General features: G+C 39.1%; 1 protein-coding gene across 1 annotated transcript in view; it reads left to right on the top strand.

Annotated features, from left to right (window-relative positions):
- Positions 1-1,617: 1,617 nt before the first annotated feature.
- LOC127634692 (rab effector MyRIP-like) overlaps positions 1,618-19,421 on the top strand; it is a 187,717-nt gene continuing 169,913 nt past the window's right edge. The window contains exon 1 of the mRNA XM_052114338.1: positions 1,618-1,727. Coding sequence (XP_051970298.1) covers positions 1,618-1,727 — 110 coding nt within the window. The remainder of the gene's footprint in view (positions 1,728-19,421) is intronic.

The following is a 19,421-nucleotide window of genomic DNA, read 5'->3' as shown; positions in this document are numbered from 1 at the left end:
AGTAGACTTCTATTGCTTTATATAAACAAACCCTTACCCTAACCCCGAGGAAGCCCTGCTATGTCCAAGTTAGGTTTTGTCAGATTTAGCTCACTATTTGTTCCCAAACTATAGCAACACACACACACACACACACACATACTCACAGTGTGCCCAACTAGTGTGCACCCCAGCTTCATAACAGTTCAGTTTGCAGAATAAACCAAATATTTGGCTGTCCTATAAAAAGCCTAGGCCTATTTCTCTCACCCTCTTTATCTTATCTGTCTCTCTCTCTCTCACTGTTTGCCTCTGGTTGGCCCATTCTGAAATGACCTAAACCAGCCCATGTACCAGTTTAATGAGAGAGAAAAAGAGCATTGGCTACTGGTAGAATTCTTCCTGCTGGCTGTATTAATGCAGGTCTAAAGCCATGTGTGCATTGTACCAATCATATCTCAGAGAGTGTATGTTTGCTTGTTAAAGATAACCTTTTTATTTTAGGAATTCTTTAGTGTATATGTATTTTATGGGTTTATGCTTGTGCATGTATGTCCATTTAGGACTGTCTAAGCTTTGGTTGCTGTGCTATGTTGTGGCATCCCATATGAAAACTGTGATTTCATGGCACATTTGCCGGCAACTTACCTCTTAAATTTCACATGAAAATGAGCTTTGCGGCAAACTTGCAGCAAATTGTCCATTGCCAAATGGTCTGTTGCCAAAGGTTTGCTGGAGCTTCACCACTACCGACGAAGAGCTGCATACTTCTGGCAAATATTTAAAAGCATGTAACGAGTGGCAAATTTGCTTCAAATTTTGAAGCAAGTTTTATAAGGGATTGCTTTGTGATGAACATAATTTTCAAATTCTTAACAGTTCCATTAATGATTTACATTTTGAAGAAAAAACATTTTAAAAATAAGAAATGCAATTTGTATTGCATTTTCTGCCCTCAGCAGTCTGTTGCCAAATGATGAGATAATTTCAGATTTCAACAGCAGATATTAAAAATCAGAACACAATTTTATACAATTCATGAAAAAAGACTTTTAAGTGGCATAAAAACAATCCAATACTTGATTTATAATTATGCTCAGCCTTTATTACGTTTTTTTAAATGCCTGACAGAAAATGATCTACCTTTGCAGAGCAATACAACACTTTAGGCAATTGAAGAATAGTCCCATTAGTCACATATACACTTCAGAAAATTGAGTACACAACTATTTCCGGGCTTAAAAAATACAAGAACCAAATCAATGCGGAACATTGTATCTCAAAAGGAGTACAATGTGGCCACCCATGCACTACTTAAAGCCTGATATGGCCCCTGTACCAACCTGGCCCACCCCTACACTAAAGAGATAAAATGCTTGCTGGGTATGCTTTGAAATCATTCTGTGAGTGTGAGTGTGACCTTACTATAAGAATTTAAAGTGTTTATTATTGTGAAAGTCAGTTTAATCCCATTAAACACAACCATTCATCTCTAAACTGTTCTGAGTCTTGTTCAGAATGACTTTCAAAAAATTCTCTCTTATTCCTCAGTGACCTCCAAGCTCCTTCTCAAACTCTCCAACAACAAACTTGGTGATCCCAGCATCTTGACCTTTGACCCTTCATTCAGAAGCAGTGATGGGGCGTAAGATGGACCTGTCTGGTCTGACAGATGATGAAGCAGATCACGTACTCAGAGTTGTACAGAGAGACATGCAACTGCGTAAGAAGGAAGAGGAAAGACTTGGGTAAGAGCACATATGCATGTGAAGACTTCTGTCAAGATTATATGCGGCTTAATTTGGTTGGCAATTTATGTGTAAGTGTGTATGTGTCTGTGAGGCAGTGTGTGTTTTCTTGTGTCTGCTTAAGGAGAAAAACACATTCAGTTTTGATGTCTGAGTCACTCCATTACCTGAGTCATTCAGGTTAAGCAGTACATTTTCATGTCTCCATTATAAACTGTGTGTCTTTGTACAGATAATCCTGTTTCCTTGGTAATCACTGTGTCAAACAGCCCCCGACCCCCATGTATGCATGTGTGAATACTTTATTTATGTATGTGGCAGACAAGCCTCTTGTTCGGTAGGGAAAGTAGGAAGCAGGAACCGGATTAACAATTAACTAGACTTTAATTACAACATAAAACGCTGAACTGAAACATAACAACACACACAGAGCGGCCGCATGCATCTCTCTCCCTCTCTCTCTCTCTCTCTCTCTGGCATCTCCGGCACCTCCTTTATCTCTCTCCCACTGATTGAGCAACTCAGCGCAGGGCGTGCATCCTCGTGGCCCGACCACGCCCTCCTCCTCATCACATACCCCCAGTGCCCGATTCAGGCTGGGGAAACCTTTGGCCTGACTTACTCCCCCCCTACCTTCCTGGAGGGCAGGAGTGGCCCCTTCGGCAGTTCCAATGTCAGCTGGTCTTCCACACCTCCTGGGATCCTGGGTAGGACGAGGGGAGGGAGAGCCATAGCTAGAGAGAGAGAGAGAGAGAGAGAGAGGGGGAGAGCGAGAGAGAGAGAGAAAAGAAAAGAAAAAACGTGATGGCGGGCGATGGCACTGGATTTCACCTCCTGGCAGATGGCAGCAGGCTCCTCCGTCTCCTGGTGGACAGCAGCGGGCTCCTCCGCTTCCTGGCAGATGTTGGCAGGCTCCTCCACCTCCTGGCGAACTGCTCTAGTACCATCGAACCAATCTTCTCCTTGCCGTCGCGATCCTCCATCAGCTGGATCTTCCTCCAGTCTTGGGTTTCGGCATCAGTGTAGCAGGCAAGCCTCTTGTTTGTTAGGGAAAGGAGGAAGCAGGTACCAGATTAGCAATCAACAAGACTTTAATTACAACATAAAACTCTGAACTGAAACATAACAACACACACATTGAGCGGCCTCGTCCGTCTCTCTCTCTCTCTGGTGTCCCTGGCTCCTCCTTTATCTCTCTCCCGCTGATTTGGCAACTCATTGCCGGGTGTGCATCATCACGGCCTGGCCACACCCTCCTCGTCATAATGTATAACATAATGTGTGTTTTAAATAGCTATGGCCACTTGCAAAAATGCTTTTATTTTGTATTTTTATAATTTATAATTTATAAATACAAATTATATTATCAGCAAAATTTGGAGTGAAAAATGTAATTGAACAATTAACTTAAATAAGTTAAAGTTTCTTCATAATTTGGGATGTACGCCTTCAGCTTTAATGACAAAATGTGCTCAAGCTGACATGAACAAAACATGATGATCATGGTATTCATCGTGGTTTGAGAATATTCCAATGAAAATCTGGCATTTTGTATAAAAGTTAAGTTCCCATAATTATGTAGTTTGAAAGTCTCTGTTATTGTGGTTTAAGAAGCAGGTAGACTCAAACATTTATAACAGAGTTTTCTTATTTATATCATGTGTTGAACATTTTTTATAAATAAAGGAGCAATATAAAATATACAGTTATAATATACAGTTACTTGCATGACTCACCGAAAGTTAAGTGCTGCACTGTAATACCAGCAGCGGCTCATAAAGTGCAAATGGTTTGCACACGCTGTGCTCATCTGTTGTTGAATAGGTCAATTTTGTCACACTTTAAGTATCTTGCTTCCTATTAAGCTCATAATTAAATAAACACACTGCTTGATTAGCACAAATGATTACAACAAGCGGTGGATTGGAATGCCACATGCAGATGCGAGGGACTTCATATAAATATAATACGTATTCTCTCTTTCACGCTGTTGATCGCATGCCAGTGATTAACCCTCCATGTGCCATGTTGGCACGTGTGCCCTAGTTTGCCGACCCCTGTCTTAAAATATTAAATTAAATATCAAAATGTCAATTTTTTATGATAGAAATCATATTATTTTGTTTTATATTATCATTTTTATTATTTATATGCATATTATTTTATCACAGTATCACAATTAATTGATCATAGGGCTGGATTTTAAATAATTTAACTGCTTTGGTGTGAGCGGATGTTGCCATTACTGCTGGGTATTGATACAGATTTCCTGATTCGATTGTGATTAACGATTTAATACCGATTTATATGGGTTTATTTCAGTTATAATTTCGCTTACATATGAAAGAAATTCTCCCTGCTACTCGAGACCTTCTTACTAGGTACATCACAAAAATATAAATTTGACTAATATTTTATTAGTTTTTCATCATTTTGGTCATATTTTGGCTTTTAAAAAAATAACAAATCCATGTATTTAATCAATCAATAAGATATTAGATTTAATATATTTTTTATGTTACATTTTAATTGTTTAATTGCATAATTAGTACCATATAAAAGTATTTACATACATTTGTTGAACATGTGCTAAAACCGTTACTGTCTCTTTAACAAAACCAACGTTTCTTTAAAGAGCATCTGTAGATGAGCGCATGTTAACGAGAGACACTCGGATGGATTTATCTCATCTGTGACAAATGGGTTGTGTGGATCTCATCTTTGGACATGCAATACGAAACATCTTTTACATTCAACATGCAGTGAAAGGATTTCCCTGCTGAATGTTAACATTTACCAGCCAGTTGCCAAATATATACATTTTAGTTGCATAGTGCAAAATCTGGTTGCAAATGTGAGGGTATTTCTTCTCATTGTAGTAGAGGGTTGCGCATGGAGTAAAAGATCGTTCTTGGGATTTAAGAATCGAAATCGAGATTTTCAAAAGGAGATTGTGATGCATCGGAAAATCTATATTTTAACCCACACCTAGTGGCCATTTGTACCATGTTCCTGGGTGCTACTGTATGCTTCTTCCTTTTTTTTTTACGTCAAAACCAGAAATTTTATTACGAAATATTTTAGGTGTTTCTTCATTTTTTTTTATAGCCTATATCTTTAATCATAATGTTTTACAAAAATCATTTTTATAGGTTTTTCCTATATTTCAAAATATGTTTAAAAATATCAAAATGAACTGTAAGATGACACCCTCATGTAAGCTAATTCTCAATTGCTCACTGAGCAATTGCTAGCTATTTATTTCCATCCTTTTAGGATCATTATTTCCATCCTGTCAGAATCATTATTTCCATCATGTTCGGTCCCACACTTTTCTTTTATTGTGCAAATTATGCATAATTCTATAAGAAAATAATAATTACTGTATAATAATTTAATTTTTTTGTGCCTGAGCTTGACCAGAGCATATTTTCCCAATTCTACTGTACCCTTTTAAAATATCTTAAATTACAAAGCAGTCATATTCATTTTTTAAAAGATACAGAGCTCAAAAGGAACTGCATAACAGGAATGACCCCCTACTGTCTATATGTAGCTTTCTTAAAATGGTTTATGTTTATACACCACTCTTTTCCCTCTACCTGTCTTTCTCTCTGTATCATTGATGTCGCTTGATTGGACAACTTCTTTTTCCTCTTGTCTTTTTGATGCATTCAGCAACTGTGTTAAAATGTGTTAAAATTGCAACACATTCCATAGAGAGTAATTAATGACAGGGCTGTTAGTGTGATGTATGATATTTATGTTCTGAAACTGCAATGTGGTTGCTACTGCATTTTCTGTCTAGAATACGCATATGCAATGGGGTTTGTCCATACGGTGAAAACTGTTCTGCTTATCAATATTTTTGAGTTTAAAATGTTAAATAACAATGTCACTGTCAGCACTTCAGTGTGGCAGTTAGCATGCTGCAAGATTTCCTGCAAGTCTTTGCTCCTGTCAGAGCGTGTTGTTATGGGTTACGAGGTTAGAAGGTCGGAGTGCAGAGGTTATGGATCTCGAGATTGCTCAGTGTTGTGATTTGAGTGTTGTCAGACTTGATACACTTTGGTCAATGTCTCTGACTTCTTTTTGATGAGTCTCACCGTATCATTGGTCACTGAAGGGCCACACTCTCAGTGACACTGTTGGAAAATGCAGCTCCATGTCTAGTGTTTTACTGAGTGGATGTCAACAGGACTGTGTGAATTATTTGGCATAGTAAGGGTATAATCTGTCATTGACAAACTTAGAAATTATTTAATTGTGACTTTCAAAGTGGCTCCAGCTAAATTATATGGTTAAACTGCTTTTAAGTGCAGAATTGTTCAGTACATTTTTCACATACTCAACAAATGACAGTATGCTTACGCCCGTTTCATACATACTCCTTTTGCAGTGCGTATGCGGTACGTATTTTTTTCCGTACCCATGTTAACAAAAGTAGAGCTTTTACACTGCACGCGGATGCAGTCCGTCGATCCGTTCCAGTTGTATGATTTTTTTACCCTAAAAAAAAGACAGAGTGAACGCAAATGCATCTCATTCTTCTCCTTCTTTGCAACAGATATAGCACGATAGCTTTTCTTCTGTCAACAACTCAAACTACATGTAAAACAAAGAATCACAATGATTAAAATGAATTTTCATACTGTTTCAATGCCTTAAACAATCTCAAAGTTGACGTTTGGATTTAAAATCAAAATTCCTTACACATTATTGGTTTTGTGGCACACAGAAACTGCGGATCAGTAGCGCACTGCAAATGCAGCATATGTGAAAGCACTATAGCGCGTGCTGCTCCTGTACCGTATACGCACCGCATACGCACTGCATACGGAGTATGTGTGAAACGGCCGTTAGAGTTCTGATGACAATAACTGATTGGATATTGTATATTACATGACATTATAAAATGGTATATTCATGAGCCAAATTCCTTATATCACTGAAATGCTTTCAGAGTTTTACGACAGACATTCACCAATGGCAGTGACCATGGCTGCATGAAACCTGCTAAATGCTACCTTGGCAGGCTAGATACTGAGTTAAAAATCACCCCAAAAAATCACTAGAAATCATCATGCCATGACCAATCTTTTGTGTTAAGATGTCTTCATCTGGTTGGTTTTTAAAGGCAGCATAGATTGATCATTTGCTGCCTATGGTCCTAATTGGTTGAAATAATAAATATGCCATCTTATAGAGGAGTTAACATATAGATTATTTCATAAATATGAATTTTATTTAATTTTTTGCAATTTATGATTCCATTTCTACCTATAAATATGCACTGCAGTTCTAATATATTGCTTTTTGTGTCTAAAGCTCACTTGAAGTTTTTTTAGATCAGACATGTTGGTATGTGACTTGGAAGCCTGTTTGAAACCAGTTTCCTTCAAAGGTACCTTACTACTAAAATGCTGGCTATTAGACACTGACTAACTAGGCAACACGGCCTTTGATTTGGGGCAAGCATTTTGTCTTTCAAAGCTTGGAAAAATGTAGATCCCACATTCACCGGATGAGTGCTTTGTGTAGAATTACCATCTTTGAAAAGGTCACTACCATGTCCTTCAACCTTGAATAGCCAATCAGACACCTGGCAGAGTTTGTGTAACTGTGTTACCCTGAAATGTGTTAAACTGTTGTTCAAACACCAGCTGGCTCTTTTGCATTGCATGGAAGTACACACACACACACACACACACACACACACACACACACACACACACACACACACACACACACACATACATACATACACTCAGTTGAGTGGACTGATGCCCATGTATACCAACAGAGGGGCTCATTAAAAGAAAGAAGGTAGTTCAGGTGCCTGCTTGGATTTTGATTTGTCATAGCAACACACAGAAGGAAAGACACTCCTAAAAACTAAACTAAAGCTACATTTGCACAGATCCAAAACATATTGAGTTGCCAACGTAGGCATCATTTTAAGGCATAAGACATGAAGGCTGTTCCAAAATGCAGTGCCGGCCTTGCCTATTAAGCGATGTATGCAGATGCATAGGGCCCCCGCGGCCACCAGGGGTCCCCTACTACGGGTTCTGTATAATAATTATTTGCAATAACTGTAAATATCACTGGCACACATCACAGCTATATGCACACCAATAATCTGATGGAACATATAAAAAATATAAAAAATATTACATATGCTTTAAGAGAAGACATGGAGAGATAAGTATGTGAATTTGACTTGCCTAAGATCTGATGTGGCGACATAAGTAAGACAATTGGTTAGTTGTGTGTGCGATCCGGGTTCAAGTCCACCTTTTGCCAATTTTACTATTCTCCCCTTATCAATCCATGCAAGCAAAGACAGACAGAGGCTGTACATGCCATCAGAAAGTAATTTATTTTAAATAAATAAAGGGGAGTGTGACATACACCTGGGATTTAATAGCAAGTAGCAAATTTGTGGCTAGTTTGCAGCTAGTTTAGATTTTTTTGTAAGGGATTCCAAATCAGTCATTTATGAGGTTATTTGATGGTTAGGATGCTGCCTTAGGCCAAGTCCAAACCAACAGTTTTTCGGTTTAACTAAATAGTTTATAAATTTTTATCCACACTGAAACTGTATTTTCATCAACCCAAAATGAAAACAGTTATAGTACCACATATTTGAAGACAACGTTTTCAACTGAAAATGTATTAGTGTGGACGTGGCCCTAGAAGGCAGCTGCTAATGAAGGCAGTAGGTAGCGAGGCAGGTCTCTAGGTTTTTGAACAGATCTACTGTGTGCAAATTAAGAGAAGTGTCGGTACTCTGTCTTTATATGTGTACAACAATCATTTGTGACTTTTTTATCATTCCTCACCTTCTCTTACCCTCTCTTTCCATTGGCTTCAGAGTTTGGACTTCAGTTGCACCCTCAAGCTTCTGTCTGTGTCTCTGTTTCCGCCCATCAACTTGGCTTAGGTACTGCTGCGTCACTCATATTCCTCTAGATTAGTTTGGTTGTGCTAAAGCCCAGCTCAGCAGGGCAGACACACAGTCCACTTGACACGTCTGGGCACACAGCATTGGCTCTTACCGTGCTTAAGTCCAACTCTTGGCTATTGGACAGGCTTTTGTGGCCCAGATTACATTCTTTCGACAAACAACAACTCAATACTCTGCTAAACAGCTAGACGGTATGCTGATGAAATTGAAAGAAACAGAATCAAGGGGTCTTGAGACGCATTTTTAAAACAAAAATGTGCATGTGAATTATCAAGTCCAATTTTTACTTCTTACAATGCATTCTGGGATGACCTTATCCATGAATGATCCATGCAATACTGGCTTATTTTTTGTACAAAACAAGGTATAAGGGACTGTCTGCTCTGTTTTTTTTTTCAGTAGACTGATGTCTCTGATTTTCAGCATCTCATGCAGGACTGCCTCACATTTTTAAAAGCTGTGTCGGGTTCAAAAGTATGGAACCCCTTAAAGGTTAGGGCAGGATTTTTATTTTTGAAATAGTTTTGCGTTCCCTCGCAGTAGTTTGTGTTCCCTCCCAATAAGTATTGCGTTCCCTCTGAAAAGTTTGTTTTCCCTCGCAATAGTTTGTGTTTCCTCCCAATAGTTTTGTGTTCTCTTGCAGTAGTTTTGCGTTCCCTCACAATAGCTTGTGTTCCCTCGTAATAGTTTTGCGTTCCGTTGCAACTGTTTGTGTTCCTTCGCAGTAGTTTTGCATTCCCTCGCAATGAGTTGTGTGTTCCCTTGCAATAGTTTGCATTGCATAGCATTAGTTTGTGTTCCCTCGCAATGAGTTTTGCGTTTGTGTTCAACTGTTTGTGTTCCTTCGCAATAGTTTTGCTTTCCCTTGCAATGAGTTGTGTGTTCCCTTGCAATAGTTTGTGTTGCGTAGCAATAGTTTGTGTTCCCTCCCAATAGTTTTGCGTTCCCTCGCTATAAATTTACCATGAATTAACTAAAGTAACCATCAGTATTTTGTGGTTATTATGGTTTTACTATAGCAGTACTGTAGACTGCCTTAACCTTATGTTTTGGCAGAAATAATTTTTCTGTAGTCATATTGTAGTAACCATGACTTTTGTGGGCTAACCATGTTTTATTTTTAGTTTTTGGAACCCATTGTTTTACTATAGTAATATTGTAGTAACTATGAAAAGTACGTTAAGTAATAATACATTTTTTTCTGTCCGAAACCATGGTTTTAACACAGTATGCTGTATCCATATAGTAACCATGGTTTTATTATAGATTAACCATAGTTATTCTTGTGGTTACTACAGTTTTACTACAAATATTTGTTGTAAAACCATATTAACCACAAAACTATTATTTTTATTATTGGTAACTATAGTAAAACCATGGTAAATTTAATGCGAGGGAACGCAAAACTATTGCAAGGGCACAGAAAACTTATTGCGAGACAACTCAAACTGAGACGGAATGCAAAACTTATTTCAAGGGCATGCAAGACAATTTCAGAAAAAAAGTCCTGCACTGTCCTCTAAGGGGCTCTGTACAAAAGTACATCCACTTTTAAAAACACACCTTTTTTGTTCTGTTGCATTCATTTATTTATTTATTTTGTTCATAATTTTGCTGCCTACTCTTTTGTGCAGCTTTCTGTCCTGGAGGGCAGCTATGATGCCTAGAATGTTTTTGAGTGTTTCAGAGTAGTTGTGCTAGAATATTGGTTGCCTCTCTGGAAACATCTGGGTTTTGCAGAACAGCTATCACACATTTACCCTTTGCATACACACCGCAGATGTTGGCTAATGTAGAGCTGATTAAATTATCAAAATACAAACCAAATCCATTATATATGTGTGTGTGTGTGTGTGTGTGTGTGTGTGTGTGTGTGTGTGTGTGTGTGTGTTGTCACGGTACCAAAATTTCCGTAGTCGGAACCGATACCAGTGAAATTTCACGGTTCTCAATGCCTCAATATCACAGCAAAAATGTTCTAATATGACAATGGGCCATTAAACACCTAGGTTAAGTTATTTTTAATAATTATTTTAAGAATTATAGTTGAATAATTATTATTATTTTCCAGAACATGTTTTAAAGTTGAATTTCTTTTAATCATCAAAATGGTATCTAATCAATAAATTCTTAAAACTTTTAATAAGTGAAAATATAACTTTTTAATATGTCATTGAATTTTATGTTGCCAAACTTTTATTCAATAGCAGTCTTGCTTGTGATAAATTGATTATTGTCATTATTATTATTAAAGAGAATATTATATTTGACTATACAGTTGTAATATATTTCTATAAACATTTTTATTTAATTTATTCAATTTCAACCATCTAGCTTTTATTTTGAATCATGCTTTTATTATAACGTGTGTGTTTTTTACCAGAAGCTTCACATTTCTGGATCACATGGTCCAGTGTGATCATTGAAGACTTTCAAGTCGTGTCTGAAATCTCATCTGTTTACACTGTCCTTTAAGTCTGACAAATTAAATCTAGGACAATGTTTTGGAGTGTTTGTATTTGCTGTGTGGATCACAGTGGAATAGTGCTCTACTCTGTCATCTAAATAACGTGAATGATTCTCAGTGTCTTTGGAGTTTCCAGAGTATGAACGGTAGGATTTATACATTCATTTAAAGTACATGGCTCATCCACACTAAGATTGCAGCCTTCAGCAGTGTAATGAATCACGTTAGGACATGTCACTTGGATTAATTGTCCATTTCAGTGTAAGGAATAACAGAGCACGTGAGCTAGTCATGTTGCGCACTGGTACTGGACATAGTCGGTGCTCGGTACTACCGGTACTGCAGGAACACTGGTATTATTGATTTTTTTTTTATTTTAGTACCGGTTTGGTACCTAAATACCGGTACAGAAGAAATGGAGTAGAAGAAATATAAATAAATCTTGTGTAAATTGTCAGCTTTATGGTAAGAAAAAAAAATGCTATTTCTAGCACATTACCAGACACGATCATATTTTATTATCAAGAAAATTCACGTTGGATCATAATTTATTTTTTTCTAGTAAGACCTTTGATATTACGGCAAAAATCTTATTTTTGAATAAAAGTTGTTTTGTTTTCCTGTACAAATATTAAAAAATCCTTAAAACAAGATCAGTTTTATTGATCTTGTTTTAGAAACAACACTGCATAAGATATTTAGGTTTTTCAGAGAATGTATTTTTAACATGTGTATTTTGTCTTACTGTACTGAGTTTTTATAGTCAAAACATGTGAAAAAATTGACCAGTGCTGAAGAAGTAATTCAAAGTATTTAGAACACACTACTGACCTTGAGTAATCTAATGGAACACGTTACAAATTACATTTCACATCATGTATTCTGTAATCTGTAGTGGAATACATTTCAAAAGTAACCCTCCCAACCCAACATATATATATATATTAACTATGTTAATTTGTTATGCTTCACATTGTGATGTCTCTTAGAAAGAGAAAATGCTATAAGAATTTTGCATTTTCTGAAGTCGCTACCATACTAGGGTGTTGCTGGTTGTTGGTATGTGTTTTCTGAGGTGTTCTGTGTGGTTGCAAGGGGGTTGCCAGGTAGTTGCTAGGGTATTCTGGGTGGCAGCTAGGTTGTTGCTTTTTGGCCCAAGTCAAAAGAGCCCATCCCAAAGTTTGCTCCCTAGAAATGGCTTGTGTCCTTACTAAAACAGTAAATCCATGGGATTTTTTCACCTATTTTAGGTGTAAATAAATCCAATAGCTTAGAAATGTAAAAGCACATCTCTCCTCAATAAGCCGCATGATTTGAGGTGTCATTCATGTCCGTAGCACAATTAATGAGTTATTGTAGTAGTGATGTTTGCCTTAGAGAGCACCACTTAAAGGTTATATGTATGGGTGAGAGTATAATTTATGAAAGGCTTCCAGTTCCTTTGAGATTCTTAAACATGCCTGAATGCAATTAGCTGTCTCTCTTTATGAGGTTTATAAGTTAGTCCAGTGGAGGAATAATGTAGTCCACAAATGTTGCATTCGCTGAGTTTAGGAGTCTCAGATGGCGTCTTTAATGATTCCTCAGTACCGACATCTTGAATACTCAAAACAGCTGTGGGGGTTAAAAAAAATAAACATTTTAATTTATATTACCCTGCCTCATAAATATTCAACCCATCTGCCAGGAAAGATAAATGGGATGAAATTTAAGGTGAAAGTATTATTAATTAAAACAGACAGAAAATGACAAAGACAAAATCTGAATATCATTTAACGGAGCATACATTTAGAAATTTTCCCTGAAATAGATCCTTTATGGAAAGACTAAATGTAAATATTTTATTGGTATGCCATACAGTATGCTTTAAGAAAAAAAACTTTGTTATTTTAGTGTTAACAGAATCCAACACAGTGCGAAACTCTTGAATTTAATGATGTGCCTTTGCATTTGTGACTGTGCATATATGAATCTTTGATTGTGCTCAATTATGAATTATAAAAGTGAATTAGCCACTCAATCTCTCTCTCGCTGTTCTCTTTCAGCCAAAGACTTCGAGCTCATTTAAGTCCTTGTTTTTCAAGATGTGATATTTATATCTTTTTCCAACACTAAGCCAGAATGAACCAGATATTTTCTAGGTGTTTTTGACGGATAAGCAAGACAAAGTCCTTAAAAATATACATATTTTTTTGGGGATGCTAGATGTTCTGGTACTTAAGGATAATTGCATTTTGTTGAGAAAAAATCCTGGAGGGAATGCTTATGATTGACTGTGGAGAATGCTAATTATTGTCAAGGCAACTTAAAAATAACAAACTGGCATTAATAGAGTCAACACACTACATGTGTATTACCCTGAAGAGTTAGAAACACCAGATAAAAGCACATTTTTAGTGACGCACAGCTGGGATGGACTGCTTTTAATATGTATTTCTGTTTAGTTTACAGAAGAGGATGTGCATTGTAACTCAAGCAATCCTGTCCTAAAGGAATAGTAAAATAATTTAAAAATGATGTCCCTATTTACTCACCCTCATTCTGTTCCAAACCCATTTGCAACACAAAAGGAGAGATTTAGCAGAATATCAGAGATGTTTTCTTTCATACAATGATATTGGCTTCAGAAGTGCCACTAAACGAATCCTTAAAAAACCCTTTCCTTGGGGCCTGGGTAGCTCAGTGAGTAAAGACGCTGACTACAACCCTTGGAGTTTGCAAGTTTGAATCCCAGAGTGTGCTGAGTGAATCCAGCCAGGTCTCCTAAGCAACCAAATTGGCCTGGTTGCTAGGGAGGGTAGAGTCACATGGGGTAACTCCTCGTGCTATAATGTGGTTTGCACCTGGTGAGTTGTGCGTGGATGCCGAGGTGGATGGCGTGAAGCCTCCTCCACGCACCGTCTCTGTGGTAACGCGCTCAACAAGACATTTGATAAGATGTGCAGATTGATGATCTCAGACATGGAGGCAACTGAGATTCATCCTCTTCCACCCGGATTGAGGTGAGTCAATATGTAACCGGCCCTGCTTGCCCCGCTCCGAACGTGACTCGAACCGGCGTCTCCGGCATGGGAGAGGGCTGCGTTAACGAGGAAGCTAAAGGCTACTATTAAAGCAGCTATTAAAGTTCCAGAGTTTTTAAATTAATTCTTGAAATTATCATGTACTTTATTCTTCCTCACATAAAGGATTAACATATTGTGTTAAGTACTTAAAAAGGTTCTTTGACCAAATAATAGTGTGTGACTATTGTTGAGGCATCAAAATGCCTTCGATATTCTGTTTGCTTTGTGTGAATAAACTCCTTTATGTTTTCACAGATCTTGTAATATAAAAGAGGTTTATTCCACATATTAAACTGTATTACATAAGGACCACACTAACATGTGACTTTCACTGTAACAAGTAGCATTAGCCGAGGTTAATCATACCCAACACTTAACCTTACCCTTGGTGGTTAATCTACCCCATTCTGTGTCCTAAATGCAGAGTTACCCAGTAAACATTCACTTAATGGAATAGCTCACCCGAAAATGACAATTTTGTTAACATTTACTTAGTCTTATATTTTAAAACTTGATAGAAGGTGATTTTTTTCTTCCTCTTGTGCGGTTCTTTTCAATACAATGAAGGCGAAGGGGCTATAATGCATCAATAATAACAAAAACACAATATTAAAGTACTAAAACTTGTGTTAAATTTGTTTGAATAACAAATTGTACAGAAGCCCTGAACCGCACTGTGACAAAAATAATAATAATTCAGTAGGTGAAATTGTTTTATGTGTCCAGTGCCTTCATGAGCCTGTGCTACAAAATTATAATTATTATTATTAACTCTAAAAACAACTTTTCAAATAACTTTTTTTTTTTTTTATCTCTATGATTGTTTTTTGTTACGTCTAAAATATTATTTTCTCCTCAAGATGCAAAACATTTATTTATTTATTTATTTGATTTGGTAACTAATAATTAGCATGCGGTACCAACCTCGGCCATCAGGTGCCACTATCAGTAAGCATGAAATCTTATGCTTACAGTTTTTACCTACTGACATTTGTTTTTCATGTTGCTGTCCCATCTGATGAAGCTCTCAAATCTAATTTGTGCTTTCTGCATATTCAAACCTGGTTCATTGCAAACAGTTACGTGGCACTTGAGAACAAGTTCGACATAAAACATGGCCCAAGTTTCATTATGCACAAGTGCGACTAAGATTTGAGGGCAAGATTTTCAGTGGTTAAAAATCTTCATCTGTTCCTCAGAAAGACAAAAGGTTTTGACAGAATTAAAGAACGTCTGTATTTTGGTGTCAGTTTATTTGTGAACTGTTTTTGCACTAGATTTGAGAGTAACAGCCTGTTTGAATGATGGAGCTGAGCTGTGATAGAGTTGCTGAAAGACCCCAATTTATGCAAAATGCTGCCCATTGCCTTCAATAGCGTGATGTAATGGAAATCAGTCAAACATTTTAGTGCATCTTTTATGCGGTACATGTAGGAGCAGTTAAGTGAGTTGGATAAGGGAGTCACTTTTAGGAAAATTGCAGCTTTTCTTCTGAGTGGTCATGATGGGGAGACAACGTCATATGATTCCTATATTTTAGCACAAAACCATGTGTCTTATCACCCGCAATCCAATTAACTAGCAGCCACATCCATTACCTATTTAAGTAAGCCATTGACATTCTTTTCACAGAAATGAGGCTCATTATAGAATGCTTTGGATTCTTAAATGTCAGCGCTATCAAAGTCCCTTTAAGGAATGTCAGTTCACTCTGTGGCTATCTTGGCAATGCCCCCATTTTCTACAGTAAGTAGGCTATAATCAGGGAAGTAGGCTACATCTACAAAACTGTTTGGCAATATTACATTTCAATAACTTGTGTCAAATAAGAAATAATTTTTTCTTTAGCTTGAATCACGCTAAAAATTTATTTTTAGGCTGGCCCAGCTAATGTACATGTGCCTGCCAAATAGTGCCCAACCGACATATCGATATATCGGCCGATATTAGCCTTTCACCGACATATCGGTATCTGCGTATATTTTACCGATATGCGCAGATATGAAAACTTTGATGAAAACTGTTGGTTTGTAAAGCTGCATATCTCAGCAACTACTGCTTGAGTAAAAACAGCATGAAAAAGTCAATTTCTCACAATTTGATGTTGGAGGTTGACCGCACAGGCTGACGCACACTACATAAGTAAATTCCAAATGGACGGCTAGCCATAAATGGGAGAGGTTTTGGTGCCTGTGAATTGATGTCAGAGTATGAGGGATTAAAAAACAGAGTTAGGGAAGCATTTACGCTTTCTAGCTGACTTGGGACCTGTGCGAGAATGGCTAGCCATACCCAAAATAATAAGAGTAACACCGTTAGTGTTACTGTGTGTATCAGTCATATGAGAAATAGAAACAAACAATACATATACATTCATATATATACCCAGTTGATGGTCTTGGATGGGAATCAGGTTCCATCTCATCCTCCATCTCGTCGTGGTCCTGGTCTTTCTGCAGTATTTCCTGGTCCAGCAGATCATCCTCCTATGTGCTGATGCCCTCATGAACCATGTCCTCCTCTGCTATGAACCTAAGCTCATCAGCAGCAGCTGCCGCCTCACCTTGAGGGTGCTGAGCAGGGAGCCATAGTCTTTATCCATCTCTACAACAGAAAAAATTACACAATTGGTAGCCAACATTTTGTTCTTCACAAATCCGTACACTGAATAGTCACCAAAGGCAGCAGACAAATTATTATTCATTTATTATTCACGTCCAGTAACCCCTTAACCAATCATATGTGCTTTTAGCTTATATTGTCATGAGTATCTGGCAGTTTTCAGAAATAAAATCGGTGTTTGAACGATGAAGATATTGAGACAGGAACCATGGGAATAATTGTTCCCAAATTTGAATACTCCGGTTGGTAAGGGTTAAGTGGCGCGGAGTTGAGTGGAGTCTTTGCAGTAAGTTGCTAACTAGTTTGTGAAATACATACTGGAAAGTTAATAAACAATGACCCCATCATTTTCTCTTTTCAATATTACTAATATAACATTAACTCTGTCCCTGACAACCATGTCACTCATGTTTATCACATCTGTTTGCTGTTAGCCCGCTACAGTTTGTCAGTACAGTAAGTAATGTAGCATACTGAAAGGTAAACATCAGAGCATCTTTTTGCAGCTCAGCAGACAATGTTCTGTGGTGGACTGTGTCTGTTGAGAGTTGATTTAATGCTACGCTGTTACCTAGTTGGTGAGACGCAGTGCTGGTCCATCTTTTACTCTCTGCGATAACGCGCTTATAGTTAACTAGCTAACCACGTAGCTACTTTCATTGCTTGTCAGTTGACTGGAAGCTAATGTGTAAATGTGTATTCACCAAACTGTTTTGTTAAGGTTTCACAGCTTGGTACCCCCTTCTACCGAACAATTCCAGTCGTTGCATTTATTAAATGTAATATTTAAAAGTCTGGTTTTCCACCGTTGAAAGTTTCCCCTGAACTTGTATAGCAGAATATGGTGTAACACCGCTGCCGCTGTTTTCCTCTTGTCTCGGCAGGTGTAAATGCTTCTTGTTTTACAACCTGCCAATTATTGAATGGCAGTATTTTAGTCAGCATTTGAATGATACTAAACAGTACTGAAGTTTTTTTAGATATTTATTTTTTATTTATTCTTTATTTGTAACCAGCACACACACACACAAGATGAGACAGTCACAATGTAAATCCAAACTGCTTTTTATTTTAAAGAGCAGGCGAATGTACAGTGGGGAAAATCCAGAGGGAGAATGGTCGAGGTAAGCGTAGGGTCGAGAGCCGGGGAATCAGGATATAACAAAAGGGCAAATCTACAAATAGAGTGGTCAAGGAAAGCAAGGGGTCAAAGCCGGGTAATCAGAATAAGAATGACGAGACTAGTGGGAGCAAAAGACAGGGGAACAAGGGGAGCTGGCAAGCTAAGAGGAAGACAAGAGGAGTTCAAAACTAGACGAGACTAGTGGGGGGCAAAGACACGGGAAACTAAATACAATAACCAACAGGAGTGAGACGAACGGGTTGTGTATATATAGGGGCGAGTGCAGGTGTAAACAATGATAGGTGATGAGATGAGTGCAGGTGAAACTAATGTGGTGACTGAGAGCGGGCGCAGGTGTACATAATGTTCTGGCCATTGGGAGCGGGCATGTGAGCCCGAGGGGGGAGATAGTGTACGAGCAAGAGAGCTTGTAGGAGCAAAACGAGCGTGGAAGCTCGAGGGAGCAAAACGAGCGTGCGAGCTCGAGGGAGCAAAATGAGCGTGCGAGCTCGAGGGGGGCGGAACGAGCGTGGAAGCTCGAGGGGGCGGAGCGAGCGTGGAAGCTCGAGGGAGAGGAGCGAGCGTGGAAGCTCGAGGGGGCGGAGCGAGCGTGGAAGCTCGAGGGGGGCGGAGCGAGCCTGGAAGCTCGAGGGGGGCGGAACGAGCGTGGAAGCTCGAGGGGGCGGAGCGAGCGTGGAAGCTCGAGGGAGTGGAGCGAGCGTGGAAGCTCGAGGGGGCGGAGCGAGGGAGCGGGGTTCGTGACAGTACTCCCCCCTCTAAAACGGACGGCTCCTGATGGCCGCGCTCTGTAGCGAGGAGCGCGACCTCTGGGAAGTGGTGCTGGATGATCCCAACAAACAAAAAACCCTGAACAGACAACCCACAAAACACACAAACAAAATTGAGGGCAGTCCAAGGGGCACAGAGGGAAATGAGACAGTCCATGGGGTCAATGGGCAGTTTCAAGGCAAGGTCGGGGGGAACATAGCGGACAGGCGGGTGGTCGGGAGATCTAGGGGGCAGCCATAGGGCAGAGACTGGGTCAGGGGGTCTGGAAGGTGACTGGAGGACAGGGACTGGGTCCGGGGGTCTGGAAGGTGACCACCGGACAGGAATAGGGTCCGGAGGCCAGGGAAGAGGCCACGGGACAGGAAGGGGGTCAGGAAGTCCGGGCTGAGCCGTGAAAGGCGGTGCCGTCAGAGGCGGCACTGTAGGCGGCTCTGGAGATGGGGTTCTGGAAGGCTCTGGAGGTGGAGCCGAAGGAGGTTTTAGGGGCGAAGGCCTGGAAGGCTCTGGAGGTGGAGCCGAAGGAGGCTTTAGGAGTGAAGGCCTGGAAGGCTCTGGAGGTGGAGCCAAGGGAGGTGGCGCTGTGGGAGGTCACCGAGGTGACGACCTGGCAGGCTCTGTAGTCTCGGGGGGTAGAGCCGTAGGAGGCCCGAGAGGCGGA

Source organism: Xyrauchen texanus, chromosome 41 (genome assembly GCF_025860055.1).
Source record: "Xyrauchen texanus isolate HMW12.3.18 chromosome 41, RBS_HiC_50CHRs, whole genome shotgun sequence".
NCBI classification, from domain to species: domain Eukaryota; kingdom Metazoa; phylum Chordata; class Actinopteri; order Cypriniformes; family Catostomidae; genus Xyrauchen; species Xyrauchen texanus.
Note: the sequence above shows the minus strand (reverse complement) of the source record. Positions and strands in the feature narration are given on the sequence as shown.